Below are 19,586 nucleotides of genomic sequence, written 5' to 3' on the forward strand. Positions count from 1 at the left end.
TGGTTTTGTTTCTTAAAGAAATTCTGCCCCACCAGTGATTGACCTTATTGCCCAAAGGGTGGACAGCAGAAGAAAATAGACTACATGGCTATGCACTGTCCTGCATAACATTTGCTTCTGTGATGTTGAATACAGCATAGACCCGAAGTCCAAAATCATCCAAAGCATCCATTAGTCCCTTACCCCTCATCATGTGAAGCTTCTGTATTCATCATTTAATGCCACATGGTTTTGGCCATCTCTCCTGAGATAAGGGGAGTGGATTCTGCTACAAAGTCCCTTGGTTCTGGGCAGACTCTTCTGTACTTGTGGTAGCACACACATACTATATGTGGAGCTTGAACCTATCCAATAGCTTCTCCGCAGAAGGCTGCAACTTGACCCCTAATGTGCTAAGGTGAAGAGGCTTGGAAGCTGAGAACTGCTAATAAATGTTGGCAAGTAAAAAGTGCAAAGGAAAGAGAGCTGGTTTGCTCTGGTGCCTACAAAGACGATGTTCAAATACTGGCATAGTATTTCACTTTCAATTCTAGTTGAAACTGAAATGTGACATAAAATCATCAAGTCAGACTTATCTATACAGATGTAGACTAAGGACTGTGTAGAGACTATTTTCTCATTATCACTATATAAAAGGCTACACCAGAGATACACACACACACACACACACACACACACACACACACACACAGACACCTCAAACCAAATATATACATTCACACATGCAATATGATTGCTAAAAGTAGGGCTCAAATATAACTAGAAGGTTCTACATGACCCTATAACTTGGTTAAAGATATTGAATGATAACCATGCAATAAAAGTATGTATTTACTTTTAAACAGCTTCCAGTCTTCTTATTAAAACTCTTAAAATGTTTAATTCAATATGCCATGGGATTTTTGTGCATTTTCTAGTTAGGTTGGATATATCATCCATACTTTGTTAATATAGAACATGTGACTGAGAACACAGTGGCAATGGAATCCCTTGGGGTTGCCTGCATATATGCCTTTCCCCTGGGGTTTATCCTCCATTACCAACATAGTACAGTGCAAAAGGGCAAGGGACTTGGACTTCGGTGTGTGTCTTGACTTGGTCATTTACTAGCAGTGTGACCTTGGCAAGTCACTTGAATCTGACTGAGTGCCAGCTTCCTTTGCAAAAGAGAGTGTTTAGGAAGACCGATCTCACAGAGTTGTTATGCACTTAAATGACATAAACACTCTATAACTTTTTAAAGTGCTGCACAAAGTTTAGTTACTAAGCCATACTCTCAGTGGATAATTCATATTAATCTTCATATTTCTAGTAAGGAACTAAGTTCCAATATCACATCAACGTGCAGCCCGAAGCTTGGCAACAATCAAGGCTGCCAGTTGCTGGGCATCTGCTGTGTGGGGATTCTTTTCCATCACTGAAAGAACGATGTTAGATGGGAAAATATTGCAGAGATTCTTGTAGGTCTGATATTGGTGCTCTGGGATCATATGCTCCCTGGAATCATTACACATTCCAACCCAAGGATTCCTCCAGAGCTGCTCCATCTTCTCAGGCACACTCCTTACCATGACTGGCTCATAACATGGTTGCATGAGGCTATTACTTAAGGGATAGGAGTGGTAGCCATAGGAGTCAGTTGCACAGGGAAGTGGATCCCAGCTGGCATGCTGTTCCCGGCACAGAGGAGGTCGTCTTTGCCGCATGGGGTTGCTCTCATATAGGCGGGAGTCAGAAATGCTGTCCATTCGAGTCATCACTAGAGCCCGGCCTGGCTGGGAGGTTGCCCCAGGATGGATGTTGGGGGGTATAGGATAGTCTCCAGGAGAGCTAGAGTGTGCTCCAGTTGCTGGGTGTTGGGCATGCAGAGCTAAGTGGGAAACTGACTGCTTGTGGGGTGCTTGCTTGGAATCCTCTGAGCCATAGCTCTGTACTCTCGTTAAGGCTTCATGGTAACCATGAGAAAAAGGCTGAAGACGGTTCTGAGATGCTGAGCGGTGCAGCTTCAAACTGCCTTCCGGGTGGGCATCAGCTACAGCCAAATACAAGTTGTTATAAGAGGAATAGGTGTCATTCCTACTATGGCTCATACAACTGTCAGGACAGAGGTTGGGATTCCGGACATACATGCCCTGGTCTGCATCAGCCACATAGTACTCTCGGTTGTGCATGCTGTTGATGTTCAGTTTGGAGAAGTCACCTAGCATTGAATAGTAGCCATGGTCCCCCATGGACTCAAACTTTGGGTATTGCTCTGTATAGCTAATAGGAGTTCCATGGCTGTTGGTAACTAGGATGGGCGGATACTGCATGCTGGCCATGTGCTCCAGTGAGGCCTTCTGGTGAGGAAAATGGGAGGATCCTGGCACTGGGCTGCTGGCCGAACGAGTATTCAGTGCACCCACTGCATGGCTTTTAGGGGGTGGGATTGTGGGGACGCTTAGGGCAGTCACAAGTGAGGGGACAGAGCTGGCCTCAGGCTTACGGGCAATGGACAGCCATTCCTCAGGCTCCACAGCCACAGACCGGATGCTGGGATCTGATTGGCGCTTGGGGGCCACGCGTTTTACCTCTGAGGTCATTTCACCTTTGGCACTAGACATCCCTGTGCCACACTTGGCCAGGGTGCCTTCACTCATGGTTTTCACGGTGGACAATTTGGCACTGATGCGAAGCTCATCTGCCACTGAACGCTGGGGTTGGTTGGCCCGCTCCGGATGGTAATATTTGCATTTGTGGCCATAGGTGCATTTTTTGCCTGAAAAAATATAATGCCCTGGGGTTAAGACACTGTCAAAACCCAAAACTGTTTTGACAATCTGGTCACTCAGGTTAGGCTTAACAGGTCACAAAGAGGAATGACAGACAACATCAAGGAGATATCTCATATTGGAGGAACTGGAAAGCAGAGGAGGAAACTTCCATACAGATGCTAATAGCTGAGCAGCCTTAATGTTGCAGTAATATACAACTTTTCTCAGGCATCCTCTGCATGTGGAGGTAGCAGAGTGTCATAGAAGACATGTGATACCATGCAAATAGCACAGGTTCAAGGGCCAGTCAAACCTGAGTTGCAATTCCAGCTGTGTACTTTACTAGTCATGTGACCTTGATGACACGTGTGTGTGTGTGTGTGTGTGTGTGTGTGTGTGTGTGTGTGTGTGTGTGTGTGTGTGTTGGAAATGGGGCTTCAATTCAGGACTTCATACTGTGGCTCGGCTTTTTTGCTCAAGGCTGGTGCTCTACCACTTGAGCTACACTTCCACTTCTAGCTTTTTGCTAGATATAAGAGTCTCTTGGATTTGTCTTCTTGGGCTGGATTTGAACCTCAGATCTCAGCCTCCTGAGTAGTTAGGATTACAGGCATGAGCCACTGGCAGTGGGTTTAAGTGACTTCATTTTCTGAGCTTCATTTTCCTCTTCTGTCAACAGGGTTCATACTCATATCTACATCATAGCATCGTTGAAAAGATGAAATGAGGTAATGAACATAAAAAACCTCTGTGAATTAGTCATTAAAGACAAACTTAAAAAAATTTCCCTTCTCCCTACATATGATTATCCACAAAAGAGCAAATTTCCAAATTAGCCTTAGATCAAACCTAAGACCCGTGCCCCCTTACAAATGAAACTTGGAAGCTGGCATGGCAGCTCATGCCTGTAATCCTAGCTACTCAGGAGGCTGAGATCTAAGGATCAAAGTTTCCCAGGCAGGAAAGACCACAAGACTCATATCTCCAATTAACTACCAAAAAGCTCAAGTGGAGCTGTAGCTCAAGTGGTAGAGCAAAAACAAGTTCAAAGACAGTGCTCTGGCTCCAAGTTCAAGCCCCAGGACCAGCACACAAAAAATGAAGCTTGGAGGCAACCAGAAAGTTCAATACCAAAGGAAAGGGTATGCGCAGAGGTGGCTATTCAAGATGTTGAGGTCTGAGGTTCATGGTTCAAAACTGGCCTGGGCAAGAAAGCCTGTTAACCACCCAAACAATTAGAAGTGGATCTGTGGGTCCTGGTTCGAGTGGTACAGAACTAGCCTTGAGCAAAAAAGCTCAGGAACAGCACTCAGGCCCCAAATTCAAGCGCATTACCTGTCTCCCAGGCTAAGCGTCAGGACTTAGGCTGCTAGATAGGTGTTATTTTAACTAATTTTCCTTCAGTGCTGTTTTTGTTTGGGAGGGGAGGTTGAACTCAGCCCAGGTGCAGTTTGTTAACTTTTTCACTCAAAGCTAATTATTCCGATTCTAGTTACCTTTACCTCATGGATTTCCTAAGATTTCACTTTAAATCCATAACCAACTGGACATAAAGACATTAGCTCCTAGAATAAGATCAAGCCAAGATTTCCCATTTGAAAAGAGGCTCTGCAATGGAAAAAATATCCACAGTGTCCTTAAGTGTGTCTTAGTACTGACTTCAGTTCAGCACCCAAATACTTACCATAAGGACACGGTTGCTTCTTATGCTCAGGAACAACAGGTTTCTTTCTTAGAAAATTTTCAAGGCTGGGGCCATGGCGTCCTAAAGGATCGTCTGGAGGCATAAATCTGAAAGCATGAAAACAAGAGGTAAATGTCTTCACTTCCATCTTCATGACTCCTCATGAGGCTTTCACATCTTCATGAACGCTTGCCTACACTGTTGTCATGACCTTCTATTTGGCCTTCCTGACTCACAGCTATCTTCTGCTAATAAAATACTTCTTCCCTTGTTCCCGTGTGATCACATCTTTTCCCAGTGTATAATTCTTCCATCGACTCTATGCTCCAGCTACACTGGCACATCTGCTACTTTCCTACCGCATGCCATCCATCTTCAAACCTTCATCACTTTCTTCATAATGTCTCCCTCACCTGTCCTTCCCAGCAGCTCTCTTTAATCTATAAAATTCATTTCAAATGTCATCTCTTCGGAGGCATTTTCTTGTCAATCACAGAGACAAAAACATTTTTTAAGTGTTTCCAGGCACCAGTGGTTTGCACCTGTAATCCTAGATACTCAGGAGGCTGAGATCTGAGGATAGATGTTCAAAGCCAGGCCAGATAGGGAAGTTCACAAGACTCTTTTTTTTCTTTATTGTCAAAGTGTGGTACAGAGGGGATACAGATTCATATGTAAGGCAGTGAGTACATTTCTTGTTCAACTTGAGACTCTTATCTCCAATTAAGCACCAAAAATGCTGGAAGTAGAGCTGTGACTCAAGTGGTAGAGCACTAGCTTTGAGCAAGGAAGCTTGGGGAGAGTGTTCAGGCCCTGAGTTCAAGCCCTAGGATTGGCAAAGGAAAAAGTTAAGTGTAGACCTTTATTAGGATATATTATGGTATTCTCTTCACCCTCCTTTTTCTCTCTTTTAAAATATCATCTTATTGTTAGTAAGGTGTTATACAGTCTCCCCTCCCCCTTATTCTCTCTTCCATCCCTTTCTCTGTTTCTCTTCCCCCCCCTTTCTCTCTTACTGTCTCACTGACTCACCCTTTCCTTCTCTCTGGATGTCTCCTCTGTATATTCCCCCTTTGAGCCCTTTGTGAATGGGTTCTGTTTCCTGTTCAATCTTTTATCTCTATAATGACCAGCCTAATGCATGTTATACAGTTAGTGTTCACTAAATGTTGACTGACATACAGTCCTAGTAACTTGGATATAAGGCAACTTAGAGCCCAGTGGAAAGCAACATACTTGTCATTTACGAAGGAATACATCAGCAACCGCTCCTCTATAAACTTCTTCCATTCTGGCTTTTCAACTTGAAGGTCTCGATAGTTATCATTGGACACAATGATGCCATCAGAATCAAAAGCCAATTTCACTATGAACCGGTCATCGTAGCAGACAACCCTTCTGCCCTGAACCCTCCTGGATGGTGTGAAGACAAGAATCTTCTCCTTCTCTAGTTTACGTAATATATCTTGATCTGTCAAAATATAATTATATATTAGATTATAAATCATCTTTGGAAAATAACAGCATTATTCTCATATTATAGATGCAAAAGTTAGTACTAGCCAGGTGCTGTTGGCTTAGGCTTATAATCCTAGCTACTCAGGCAGCTGAGATCTGAGAATTCCAATTCAAAGACAGCCCACACAGTAAATCCAGGAGACTTTTTTTTCCCCAAGAGACTCTTCATCTCCAATTAACCAGCAAAAAGGCTAGAAGCAGAGCTGTAGCTCAAGTGATGGAGAGCTAGCCTTGAGCAGAAATGCCAAGCAAGAATATGAGGTCCGGAGTTCAAGCCCTAGTACCAGCACACACACACACACACACACACACACACACACACACACACACACACACACACACACACACACACATACAGATAAATAATTTTCCCTTAGAGATCAAGTGGCTTCTGTGCTTGGCTATTACATCGGATTGGATTGTGACTTTAGATAAGTCACCTTCTCCATCAGACTTTTTGATAAAATGAAGGAACTGGGTTCAATCACATCAAAGAGTGAGAACTAACAAATTCTAGCATTCTCTTGATTTTTAAAAATTTAATTTCACTTTGAGTTGACACATATTTGTAATAGGGGGCCTTTTGTTGAGATATTTCCATACATGCACATAGTGTACTTTGAGCAAATTCATTATATTTATTTTTTAGATAGAGTTTTGATATGTAGCCTCGGCTGACCTCTAAATCATAATCCTCCTGTCAAAGCCTCCCTAGTTACAGGTGTGTACCATCCTTGTCTAATCTGATTTATTTTTTGCTGGTACTGAGGCATGAATTCAGTGCCTAGACACCACCCCTTAGCTTTGTCTCTCAAGACTGACACTCTACCACAGTTCCATTTCTGGCTTTTTTGGTGGTTAATTGGAGATAAAAAGTCTCATGGACATTTCTGCATAGGCCAGCTTTGAACCAGAATCTCAGACCTCAGCTTCTTGATTAGGATCACAAGCAATAATGACCAACACCGCCACTAAATACATTCTTTGATGTGCAAGTTCTGGAGCTTGAACAGACCTAAGCCCTGTCTCCAAGAATTTTTGCTCAAGTCCAGTGCTGTACAAGTTGAGCTATAGCTCCACTACTGGGTTTTTGGTGGTTAATTGAAGATAAGAATCTCATGGACTTTCCTGCCTGGGCTGCCTTGGAACCATGATCCTGAGATCTCAGACTCTTGAGTATGTAGGATTACATCTGTAAGCCACTCGTGCTGAGCTTCTAGATATAGTCTTATACATTCATTATTATTTTTCCTACTGATGTGAAAAGAAAATATTCATGGAACTTTAAAAGTATAATCTGAGCATGCTTGTAATCACAGCTACTCAGGAAGCTGAGATCTGATGATTGTGATTTGAATATAGTCCAGTAAGATAGACTATTATCTCTAATTACACAGCAAAAAGCCAGAAGTGGAGGCATGGTTTAAGAGTTAGAGCATAAGCCTTGAGAAAAAAAAAGCAAGAGTGTGACATCCTTAGTTCAAGCCCCAGTAACAACACATACACAAAATGTATCCTCAGCCCTTGTTATTGGATCTATTCTGTCCCATAGATAAATTGTTTCTGACTGTTTGGGGACTTCTTTCTCTCTGTTCCATCCCCTAATTTGAAAACCAAGCAATCACTTCTTTAGTACAAAATGAGATCCACTGTCTAACAGTTTCTTTTATTTCTGCAAAAGTTCAGTCATGTTCATAACTGGATTCATCCCTCTACTGTCTGAATGAAGTCCATGATTAAATAGAAAAGCATTCTCTTTTCAACTATGTGCTTTACCTTTTGCTGAACTGAACTTGTCTCTGACTACCATAAGCTACAAAACAATGATGGTTTTATACTGATCACTTTATCAAAAATAGACTTAACAAAAGACATTTAAGTATACTTAGAGAAAAAATTATCTTAATTGGGACCATCACCCTCTCTCCAAACTATCTTGTTAGCTTTGTTTCCAGATGGCAAGAATGTCTTTTTTGCAATAGTACCTGTAATTGGTGCATCAGGGCGAGATTGTTCCTTTCTCCAGGCAGGAACAAATACAGTGATATCTTTATGGCCCTTATCTAGAAACCAATCTACTGCAAGTTGTATTCCTCTGCAGGAGAATTCTTCTTTATTTCCATGGCTGGAGTGTAAGAGAGAGAGAGAGAGAGAGAGAGAGAGAGAGAGAGAGACAGAGAGACAGAGAGACAGAGAGACAGAGACAGAGAGACAGAGAGACAGAGAGACAGAGAGACAGAGAGAGACAGAGAGAGACAGAGAGAGACAGAGACAGAGAGAGAGAGAGAGAGAGAGAGGGAGAGGCAAAAGAATTAAGAATAACTAGCAAAAATATACCCCATCAGCCTTTTTCTGCAGTGGGATTGACAGCAGATATTCTCTTTCTTGGAAATTCCAATTTAGAATAGTCATGGCAACTATTTCCTATCACCATTTTATTTTTCAGAGATCCAGATATTCATAGCAGATGAAAAAATGAAAAGGCTTATTAGAAGCTTAAAGTTTATATGGAAGCTTCATTGGAGATGAGTCGTTTTTAGAGGTGGGGGGGGGTGATGATTGGTACCAGAGCTTGGCTTTATGCTATCACTTGGCTTTTGCCATTCAAGTCTGTTGTTGTACCACTTGGGTCACAGTTTTCTTTCCAGTTTTTTTTTTTGTTGGTTATTTGGAGATAAGAGTCTCACAGAGTTTACTGCCCAGACTGGCTTTGGACTGTGATCCTCAGAACTCAGCCCACTGAGGAGCTAGGAGTATAGGTATGAGCCATCGGCACCCAGTTTTTACCATCATCTTTAAAACTCAAACTGAGTGGCTGGGAAAGTGGCTTAGTGGTAGAGTGCTTGCTTAGCATGCATGAATCCCTGGGACCGATTTGTTAGTATAAAATACACAGACAAAGCTGGAAGTGGTGCTGTGGCTCAGGCTCTGGGACAGAGCCAAGGCCCTGGGTTCAAGCCCTATGACTGGCAAAAAAATAAAAGAAAAAAAACCCAAACAAAAACAACCTCAAACTCTGTAGGAGAGTGGTCTAGTTTGGTTGTAGTCTTTTAGCATTGTATATGATGATAAGACATACATACACAAATCACACTAAGTTATAGCTAATTAAGCAGCTTGGGTGACATTGTTATACAAGTATAAAGTTCTATTAGAATTAGGTGGATTTGGGGGTTTGAATTTGTTGTTTCTTGTTTGCTAGGCAAGCCAAATGCCACTTGTGCCAAGTCCCAGCTTTTCAGACAGCAACACTGATCAGAAGAAAAGACCTTCTTTGTTAGTAAGCTAATTTTAAAAAGTGCAATGAGTCTTCTCACATCAAATACTTTGGCTTCTCAGAAGCACTACAGCTCGTTAGCTCCAGTTACACATATTGTTTCCTTTAGGTGAGTTTAAATATAGTCTCAGAATTTACATCGTCTTATAGCATATTATAAAAAATTATTAAATGCTTTTGTTAAGATTTCCACGTTATATGTTAATCATGTTAAAAAGTCTCCAGAGAGTATCATAAAGCAATTATACTCTTGTAGTGAAAGTTTAAAGCACTTAAACAAAGACACTAACTGCCAATATATTCTGAGACATCCTCTGAAACAACTACCATTGACCGCTTCTAAAATGCAGAACAAGCAAGCCCATGGTATTTATAGGGTTAACACTGAATGGGTCCAGCATGAAATGGGCCAGTCAAAAGATGTTTACTTATAGTTTTCCCCCACCGCTATGATGGTAGATATAAAGAATAACAAATTGGGAAACACACCAGAATTACCACTAGAAGGGAGAATTCCTGGCCTGGTATGGGGACACAAGCCTGTAATTCCAGCACTTAAGAGGCAGAGGTAGAGAATCATGAGGATTACTAGTTTGAGGTCAACTTGGACTGTATGATGAGCCAAAAAAAGCCTCAAATTAACAAAAACAATATACTTCACATTTGAAGGACAGGTACAAAATTTCATTTCACTCTGCAGTGCCGTAAAGCATGATTTAATCCTAAATATAATCTAAGTCCAAAAACAAATATAAAAATACTATTTTTGGTTGGATATACCCACTTCATGGTTTGTTTTGAAAAATATTTAGTTTAAAAATATTTGTCACCATTACAAATGTACATAATTGTATTATATATACATAGGACAGAAAATGTGGAAAATACATAAAATGTAAAGAAAACCCAAGACTCAACTGTTTTACCACCACCTCAAAACAAACATTTAATATTTTGATATATTTGTATGCAGCTATTGAATCTCTATCATATCAAGAATTATTTTTAAAATGTTAAAAATGTAACATACTCATACAATTACAAAAAATGTAATAAAATTTTGCCATTGTAACATTCCATGAAATGTATATAAGATGCTCAGTAAGAACCAGAGGCATTTTTTAACATTCATTAAAGTGTCATTGAAGATCTACACAAAGGTCAAATATGTAAAGAAAAATATTTAAGGAATGAATATATATGTATATATATATATATATATATGTACTAGGGGTACTAGGGGTTGAACTCAGGACCTGGGTGGTGTCCCTTAGCTTTTATGCTTAATACTAGCACTCTACCACTTAAGCCACAGCTCTACTTCTGCCTTTTTGCTTGTAGATCAGCAGAGTCTCTTGGATTTGTCTGCCTGAGCTGGCTTTAAACAGTGATCTCAAATCCCCAGATCTCATCCTCTAGAGTAGCTAAAGATTACAAGCATGAACCACCAGTACCTAGCTAGGAATGTGTATTTTATATAAGTGAAAACAAGCTTGCAAGATGACCAGCTTTTGCCATTTTCAAATCTAAAACGGCTTAAATACCTAGGACCTAGAAATCATGGAGTATTCTAGTGACACTATAGCTCACTTTTTCTTTCCCTGTAAACTGGCTTGGAAGTGTGTGTGTGTGTGTGTGTGTGTGTGTGTGTGTGTGTGTGTGTGTGTGTGTTTGCTTGTACTAAGATTTGAACCCAGGGCTAGGGTGCTCTCCTTTAGCTTTTTCACTTATGGGTGGTATTCTACTATTTGAGCTATACGTACTCCATTTCCTGCTTCTTGGAGGTTAATTAGAGAATATCTCTTAATTTTGAACTTGGACTGTGACATTTTGGCCTTCTGAATAGCCAGGATTACATGTGTGATAGAAATATATCTTGATCCAGGCTCCCAAAACAATTTTTTCATAGTAGGTGGGTCGCTGGCCTTTTCTTCTACAAAAGTAGCTGAGAACGTAGTGGTATTTACATTATCAAAGTCTTAAATCTTCTGAAATGGATTTTTCCTCCCAAGAGAAACAGCTCCCAGAATGAATGCACGTTTTAGGACCACAGCATATATCTTAGTATATTTGCAGTCTGTGAATCACAGGTACATCACTACTGCAAATGTTAAACAAATTCTGTCAGCGGCAAACAAAGCACCATAATTTAAACACAGACTTATCCAACATGCGGAAGATCAACATATGTTAACATTAAGTTTGTATAAGAACTACTAACCTCATGGTGATGTTTTACAGAAAACAAGCCAAATTTAGATGTGATGAATAAATACATTATAGCAATGAACTTTGACCATGGATATGTGATTGCAAAATATTGCAACTCATTGGTTAACTGACCTAATCAGATATTCAAATAAGAACAAGGATACAGTAATGAAAACAGTTATATGAATATTTTGTATAATTTATGAATTCCTTATATATTCTAGATATTATTACTTTGCCTGATGAACATCTGACAAATATTTTCTCCCACCTTGTAGGCTATCAGTTCACTCTGTTAATTGTTCTTTGGCTGTGAAAAAGCTTTTTTAAAAAACATTCAATACAAGCTCATCTGTCATAAGAGCAATCTCTTATTTGAGGGACTCTTGGGGAGGTATAAGGGGAAGGGAGAAGGAACATAGGATAAGAAAGAGTAACAGTGTGAACCTGATAAAAGTTCACTACATTCATGTGTGGATATATCATAAGGAATACTTGTATTTTGTACACTTCATACACAGTAAAATATTGTGGTCCAGTGTACTATTTTATTTCGTTTTGTGCCAGTACTGGGGCTTGAACTTAGGCCCTCCTGCTTTCACTTGAATTTTTTGCTCAGTGCTGGTGCCAGAACTCCATTTATGGCTTTTTGGTGGTTAACTGGAGATGAGTCTCTCATGAACTTTGCTGCCCAAGCTGACTTTGAACTGCAGTCCCTAGATCTCAGCCTCCTGAATAGCTAGGTTTCCATAGCTAGGTGACCTATCAGTGTCTACTTCACTCTGTACTATTTTAAAATACTCCTAAAATGCTTGTAAAGATAAAAGTTGAGTGGTGATTCTTTATTTAAATCATGTACAGTGCCTTTAATTTATCAAAATAACTCACACAGGAGACAAAAGTTCATTTTCCCACCAGTATAAGAATTTGCTACTGATATAGACTAAATAATTGAAACCAATTGCCAGAATAATTAATCTCCTCATTTCTTTTTATTTTTTATTTTTTGCCAGTCTTGGGGCACCACTACGAGCTTTTCCTGTTTATGTGGTACTGAGGATTCGAACCCATGGCTTCATGCATGCTAGGCAAGCACTCTACTACTGAGCACAACCCCCTCGTTATTTCTTTTTTGCCCTCTTCATTATTCTTTACAAAGCAGAAGAGAAAAGAGAAATTCCTGCTCTACAGTATTGTGTGTTATATAGTCTGGTGAGAGAATGAGTTGGCCATATTCTTTTAGGATGGCAGCAGATATACTTTTAGCCCCTTGGACACAGAAATTATTCTCTATTGTTTTCTTGTTTCCAGAGGCTCATGCTTATAATCCTAGCTACTCAGGAGGCTGAGATCTGAGCGTGCGGTTCAAAGAGAGCCTAGGTAGAAAAGTCCCCATGAGATTCTTATCTGCAATTAACTACTAAGAAAACTAGAAGTGGATCTGTGGCTCAAAGTGGTAGAGTGCTAGCTTTGAGCAAAAGAGTTCAGAGACAGTGTCCAAGCTCTGAGTTCAACTCCCTATGACCAACAACAGCAACAAAATCCCAGGGAGGATGTCCTGTGTGTTTTACACACGTTGGAAAGATGTCATGCTTTCAAAGATTTGAAAAACAAAATTGGTAAATGTATCCCCTGCTGCTAGCAAGATTCCAAAGGAGAAGTCCTTCTCCTTTTCTTTTTCTTCACCTCTTTCTTTTTTAGTGCTGGGGATAGACTGTAGGCCCCTGTGCATGCTGGAAATATATTCTTCCACTGACTTGTGTCCCAGCCTGTCAAATAATCTTAGTAACATTGATAGTCGTACAATATTACATAATGTAGCAAGATTATCATAGTCATATTCAAGTATTAATGTAAGCGATACCACAAAGAGCCCTAAAGACAGACAAAAGGATCCCAACTTGGGAAATAGTGATTGGTAGCTGTGGAAAGTTCCTAAGTTATGCATGCAAGTAACATCATGAAACGATTTTCAGGATGGTTAATCTATTAGGGATAGGAAAGCAGACTCCAAGAGCTAAGTGACCATGTTTTCTCTGAAAAGGTACTGATGCTTATCAACTGTCCCAATACACCTGAAGATCCAGTGATAACAATTTCAAAGAAGAAAGAAAAGGCAAGAGGAGGATTACTGTAGACTCTATCCACCAATAGTCTGTAAGAATCAGACAACTAAGGGCTTCTTATAGGGCTTTGCAAAGAAAAACAACTTATATGAATTCAAATAATTTCTTTTTTTAAAAGAAGAAAAAATATATACTAGCCTTACCTCATTGCCACATTACTTCCATCAATGACAATTGGCCTCAAATTGTCACTATTGTCTATTTCATCTTCAAGAGACAATTCAGGGCTTGCGATCTCTCTGGAGCTAGGCCCACGGGGCCCTAATAGACTCAAATTGACCTGCCCTTCTGAGTCTCCTTTGTTTCCAAGTCTGACAAGCTCTGCCAATACATCATTAATAAGTGATTCAGGGCCCAGCTTATTCAGCACAGATTGGATCTGTTCTTCAGCATAGCCCAGCTTTAGAGCAAAATCCATCTTGGCTTGGTATTCCTTCTCCAAGTCGAGTTTGCTGTCATGTAAAATGCTGCTTTGGGAGAAGCTAGGGCAATCCAGGCAGGGTGATCGGCAGAGCTGGCGGTGGGGCTTGGAGTGCATCTCCTTTTTCTTCAACTGAACATTTCCAGATTGGCAGCTGTTGTTGCTATGGCTTTTAAGGTTCATCTGTTCAAGGTCACTCTCAGAGCTCACCCACTCTTCAGAATCAACATTGCCTTGCTCTGTGTTGTCCTCTTTAGGTTGTTGCTTTTCTTCCTTGGAGGCATTCTTCTCCATTTTTGGTGTCTCCACTGCAGCTGTGGCCGTCATCCCGTTCAGTGGTTAGACTGAAGACTAATCAGCTTTGTTTCTTTCTAGCTGGCTTGGAATCTACGTAGAGTGGCATTCCTCTTTAGTAAAATGTCGTGGTAGCAATGGTGCAAGAGTCTACGTGTTCAGATTGGTGTAGTCAGATGTTACCAGTCTCTACAAAGAAACACATAAGCCATAATCATACTCAGTAACTTTTTGAGAAAGAATGTTTAGAATACAGAGTTTCTTCATAAGCAACAACAGGTTCTCTAGCATTTGATTTTTTTCTGCTTACAATGATCACATTTACTTTACACTAGAAATATAGTCTTCAATTCTAATAATCATAGAGAACATTTTTAGTGAGGGAAATAAGGCTAAAATCTTCTCTTCCATTTCCCTCTGAATCACTACTAAAGCTATTATTTACATGACTAGAAACTACACTTCAACAAAATGCAAGGGTGTATGTGAATAATGTACGTGTGTGTGTGTGTGTGTGTGCGTGTGCACGCTCACATTCTTTTTCTTCCTTTCTGGCAGGGAAGTGTTTCTAGATTCTTCTCTAGATCTTTTTTTTTTTTTTTTGGCCAGTCCTGGGCCTTGGACTCAGGGCCTGAGCACTGTCCCTGGCTTCTTCCCGCTCAAGGCTAGCACTCTGCCACTTAAGCCACAGCGCCGCTTCTGGCCGTTTTCTGTATATGTGGTGCTGGGGAATCGAACCTAGGGCCTCGTGTATCCGAGGCAGGCACTCTTGCCACTAGGCTATATCCCCAGCCCTCTAGATCTTTCATTTGTGTGTGTGTGTGTGTGTGTGTGTGTGTGTGTGTGTGTGTGTGTGTGTGTGTGTGTGTGTGTGTGTGTAGGTCCTGAGGCTTGAACTCAGGCCCTGGGCACTCTTGCTCAACCTTCTCTTTCAAGGCTGGTACTCTACTACTTGAACTACAGCTCCACTTCTGGCTTTTTGATGGTTCATTGGAGATAACAGTCTCAGGGACCTTCCTACCTGAAACGGCTTTGCACCTTGATTCCTAGATCTCAGCCTCCCAAGTAGCTAGAATTACAAGCATGTGCCACCAGTGGCCGGGAAGATATTTTTAAGGTTGAAATCCACTCCTGACAAGCCTAGTCTCTCTTGCATTACTCTGCAAAATAACTGAGACCCCCCCCCCATCTACTAGGTAGACTGGACAACCATTAAAATTGCTTTCAGACTATCTTAGTAGGCTATATAAAGTGTTATCAGTATCCTCTTGATTTTATTTACTATAATTGGTAAACGAAGGGAACAAATCTGCTTGGCATGGTGGTACGTACCTTTAGTCCCATCTAATCAGGAGTTTGAGACAGGAGGATCATTTGGACTTTGAGGGAGATAACCTTTCCCCTGGACAGTAGATCTTGTCTCAAAATAATGGAAGAAAATAGAAAATTAATTTTCTTCAAGAATAGTTTTAAAAGGAAATTAATTACAGGAGGGAATTAGGGACAATTTATTTCTAAATTCCACTCTCACCAACCTCCTCTGTCCTGACAGGTTTCAAGTGTAACTTGGTTTTCTCCCTTTTGAGTCTGAGTTTCCTCATATACCATATGAGGACATTCAGGATGATCTCATAGGCTAACTGTAAGGAGCACATAAAATGAGTAAGATTCTGAACATATATGAGAGAGGTAGCACATTTATTGTTTTAGGAAGACTGACAGCGTAGCAAGTCTGTAGACCTGTAAACTCTGCTCACTAATATAAAACCACGTGATAATGGCTGGGGCTGGGGCTGAAATAATGGAGCGCCTGCCTGGGACGAGGTCCTGAGTTCAATCCCTAGTGACTCAAACAAATAAAGCAGGTTACATATGTAACTAGTATATAGGAAATTTCCAGTTACACCTAAATATCATTTATATAAAAAAGAAACGCTACAGAAAGTTTTAACCATGTTATGGATGACTCTACACTTATTTTAGGCATCACATTTGGAAATATTTTTACAGAAGTGACACTTCAGAACTGGCTATCAGAAAGCATGGAATGACTTTTCTAGTGATTACCACTTTTGAATTAAAACAAATCAAAACAAAAATGCCCACCGCTCCTTCAATAGCCAGGCCTGAGACTAAATGCCTGTAATCCCAGCACTTAGAAGGCTGAGGCAGGAGACTAGCCTGGCCTACGTACAGAATAAGACTCTATGTCAATTTTTTTTCATGTTGGATGCCTTTAGTTCATGCCTGTAATTCTAGTTATTCAGGAGACTAAGATCTGAGGATCAAGGTTTAAAGTCAGCATAGGTATAAAAGTACTTGAGATGGATGGAGACTCTTACCTTCAATTAATTATCTCCAATTAAATGGTAGAGTGCTTCACTAGCTGGAAGTGGAGCTGTTGCTCAAGTGGTAGGGCATTATCCTTGAGCAAAAAAGCCAAGAGATAGTGCCCAGCTACTGAATTTAAGCCCCAGGAACCCCACCCCACCCCCCCAAAAGAGATTAGGGAATAATTCAAGAAGGATATAGTATTTGGAGCTATAATTGACTAATCATTTAATATTTACTTAGAGTCAACTATGTGTTAGGCAATGCCTAACACATAAGAATATAAAAATATATAAGAATAAGAATATAAAAATAAGAATAAGAATAAGAATATAAAAATAGCCAAAGATCCTAGTTGCAAGGAGCTTACTTATATTGATGGTGGTAGGAAACTGAGGCAGTTAATAATTAGTGGCTACATATTATAAAGTGTGGCTACAGAAACTATGAGTTGAATCTTAGAGAAAATATCAACAATTTCCTGCATATAGTAAGTTCAAAAAGTTATACCACTAGTTGATGGTGGCTCACACCTGTAATTCTAGCTACTCAGGAGTCTGAGATCTGAGCATCAGAGATCAAAGCCAACTGAAGCTTTGGAAGTCTATGATACTCATCAATTAGTCAGCAAAAATCCAAAATAGTGGTATGGCTCAAGTGGTAGAGCATCAGCTTTGAAGAAAAAAGAAACAGAGAGAGTCATGACAAAAGATCCAGGTGTTGTTAGTAATGTTGCCATAACTTGCTTGAGGGTATGAGTAAGAACGATGTCATAGTATGCAATTCTATCATATTGAGGCCAGAGGGTCCCAAGTTCAAGATCAGCCTTGACTATAATGAGACCTTATATTAAAAACTTGTTAAGTAAATGATTGCAAAAATGTTCTCTGAATCTATAAAAGGCAGAAAAATATATACAGGCAAAAAACTTACAAAAGGGAATGACCTCAGGGAATTTCCACCAAACAAAAAGATAAGTCTTCTATATTTCTCTTTCTCTCTCTCTCTCTCTCTCTCTCTCTCTCTCTCTCTCTCTCTCTCTCTCTCTCTCTCTCTCTCCTTCATTTCTTTTGTTTTGGAATACAGTGCATTTCATACTGTATTTGTACAAGATAAGTTCCTAAAATCAGTCTTTAAGTTCTATGAGATATCTCATTTCATCTTTTTCAAACTCTCAAAAAATAGTCTATAGGGAGACAAACATCTGTCCATGTCAAAGACAAGGACAAAGAGTTAGAAATATTCCCCAAAGCCCAAAAACTACAGTAGTAGTTAAATCAAGAACATGATAGCAGTTTCTGGATTATCTTTGGGTGGTTGTCATTTGAGTAAGGTGTCCTAGAAATGCATGCTTTGATGGAGACTTAGGGACACCTAATTAGACAAGCTGCCCTTCCCCGCATCTTGTAGCGTTTTTTTTCCCCATAAAAGTGAACCTTGAAGAAAATACAAATAGAGCAGGTTACTGATGGCTCATGCCTGCTATTCTAGCTATTCAGGAGGCTGAGATCTGAGGATGGAAGCAAGCCTGGGCAGGAAAGTTCGTAAGACTCTTTGTCTATAATTATTAACTAGCAAAAAAAAAAAACCCAACAACAACAAAACACAACCCTGGAAGTAGAGCTGTGTCTCAAAGCTCAGGGACAGCACCCGAGGACAAAAAATACACATTAAATATCATCTGTTTGGAATGTTGAGGGTACCTCAGGTCAATTGGAAGTGATTATAGTTCAATCATTATTAGAATACTAAGCTTTTTTCCCCCTGGGTTTTCCTTTCTGAACTAGACCACTATTTTCAGAAGTACCTTTAAAGAGAATGAATAAAAATCTGCATAGTATCAAACCAACACATTTTCCTTTAGAATAGCAAAGAGAATAAGTACTATTTTGCAAGTTTGATAACAGGAAATAACATATGAACATTTACATCTGTCTTGCATCTTGGAATTGTTGAAGTGCTTTCATGCATGGCTGTCAACCAATAGTGCCAAATCATTACTGCCACAACTCAGAACTCATATTTGAGCTACTGTAACTTACATATCTCACCTCCAATTCACTGTGTCAAGCATATTAGCTTACGAAGTCACACACATCTCAGGGAGAATAAAGTGAAGGCTTTCTCACATGCTTGGGAGGCAAAGAGGCTTTCAAATGTTACTGGTTCCCAGAACAATAAAGGAACTCAGAAAATACAAAGTTCAATTTGTGTGTGTTTGTATGTGTATGTATGTGTGTGTTTGTGTGTGTGTGTGAGAGAGAGAGAGAGACAGAGACAGAGACAGAGACAGATAGTCAGAGAGAGGCAGAGACAGAGAGACAGGGAGTGTACAGGGGCTGGAACTCCTGCTGTCCCTTAGGTTTTTCACTCAAAGCTGGAACTCTACCAATTGAGCCTCAACTGCACTTCTGACTTTTTTGGCTAGTTAATTGGAGATAAGAATCTCATGGATTTAGCTGCTTGGCTTGGCTTTGAACCACCATCCTCAGATATCAGCTTCTCAAGTACTAGAATTACAGGCATGAGCCACTGGAGCTTGGAAACAGTCTGACTTTTGTTACACATTCATTATCTTAGGACTTCAAACAGCATTAAGAATCATTTATTTTTAAGACCCATTTTTGGCCCTGGATGCCTTTCCTGCTACTTTCCACCATCATTTACCCCATTTAGGAACATATATCCACCGAACATCTATAATACTTTACACCACATCCTGTTTTCCATATTGATTAAAACTACCTTGATAATTGGATCCTTAATTTATACTGGATTCAGTCTCCTCCTTATAGAAAATAATTTTAGTGCTCAACACTCCAGAAGGACAAGGAAGGCATAATTTATACAACATTTTCTTCTCTCTATATAAAAGAAGATCTATATTTTTTCATTTATCAGTCTTTGGAAGGGGAAGTAGAGGCACAGAAATGGAGGGACAAAGGGTGAACAAATGCAGCAGTGATATTCA

General features: G+C 40.1%; 1 protein-coding gene across 1 annotated transcript; it reads right to left on the bottom strand.

Moving 5' to 3' along the window:
* Positions 1 to 506: 506 nt before the first annotated feature.
* Positions 507 to 15,706, bottom strand: Zc3h12b (zinc finger CCCH-type containing 12B). Its single transcript, XM_048336052.1, has 6 exons — positions 15,617 to 15,706; positions 13,713 to 14,473; positions 7,941 to 8,080; positions 5,674 to 5,908; positions 4,438 to 4,544; positions 507 to 2,758 (listed from the first exon to the last, which is right to left on the bottom strand). Exons 2-6 carry the CDS (start codon positions 14,315 to 14,317, stop codon positions 1,338 to 1,340), a joined length of 2,508 nt encoding a protein of 835 aa, XP_048192009.1. The 5' UTR covers positions 14,318 to 14,473; positions 15,617 to 15,706; the 3' UTR covers positions 507 to 1,337.
* Positions 15,707 to 19,586: the final 3,880 nt, after the last annotated feature.

The sequence above is a fragment of the Perognathus longimembris genome, chromosome 28 (assembly GCF_023159225.1).
Source record: "Perognathus longimembris pacificus isolate PPM17 chromosome 28, ASM2315922v1, whole genome shotgun sequence".
In the NCBI taxonomy this organism is placed as follows: domain Eukaryota; kingdom Metazoa; phylum Chordata; class Mammalia; order Rodentia; family Heteromyidae; genus Perognathus; species Perognathus longimembris.

Coding starts and splice junctions, on each gene's coding strand:
- Zc3h12b (XM_048336052.1), bottom strand. CDS start 14,317: ATGACGGCCACAGCTGCAGTGGAGACACCAAAAATGGAGAAGAATGCC. Junction 8,081..13,712: donor GGAAGTAATGTGGCAATGAG/GTAAGGCTAGTA, acceptor CTTACACTCCAG/CCATGGAAATAAAGAAGAAT. Junction 5,909..7,940: donor CCCTGATGCACCAATTACAG/GTACTATTGCAA, acceptor ATATTTTGACAG/ATCAAGATATATTACGTAAA.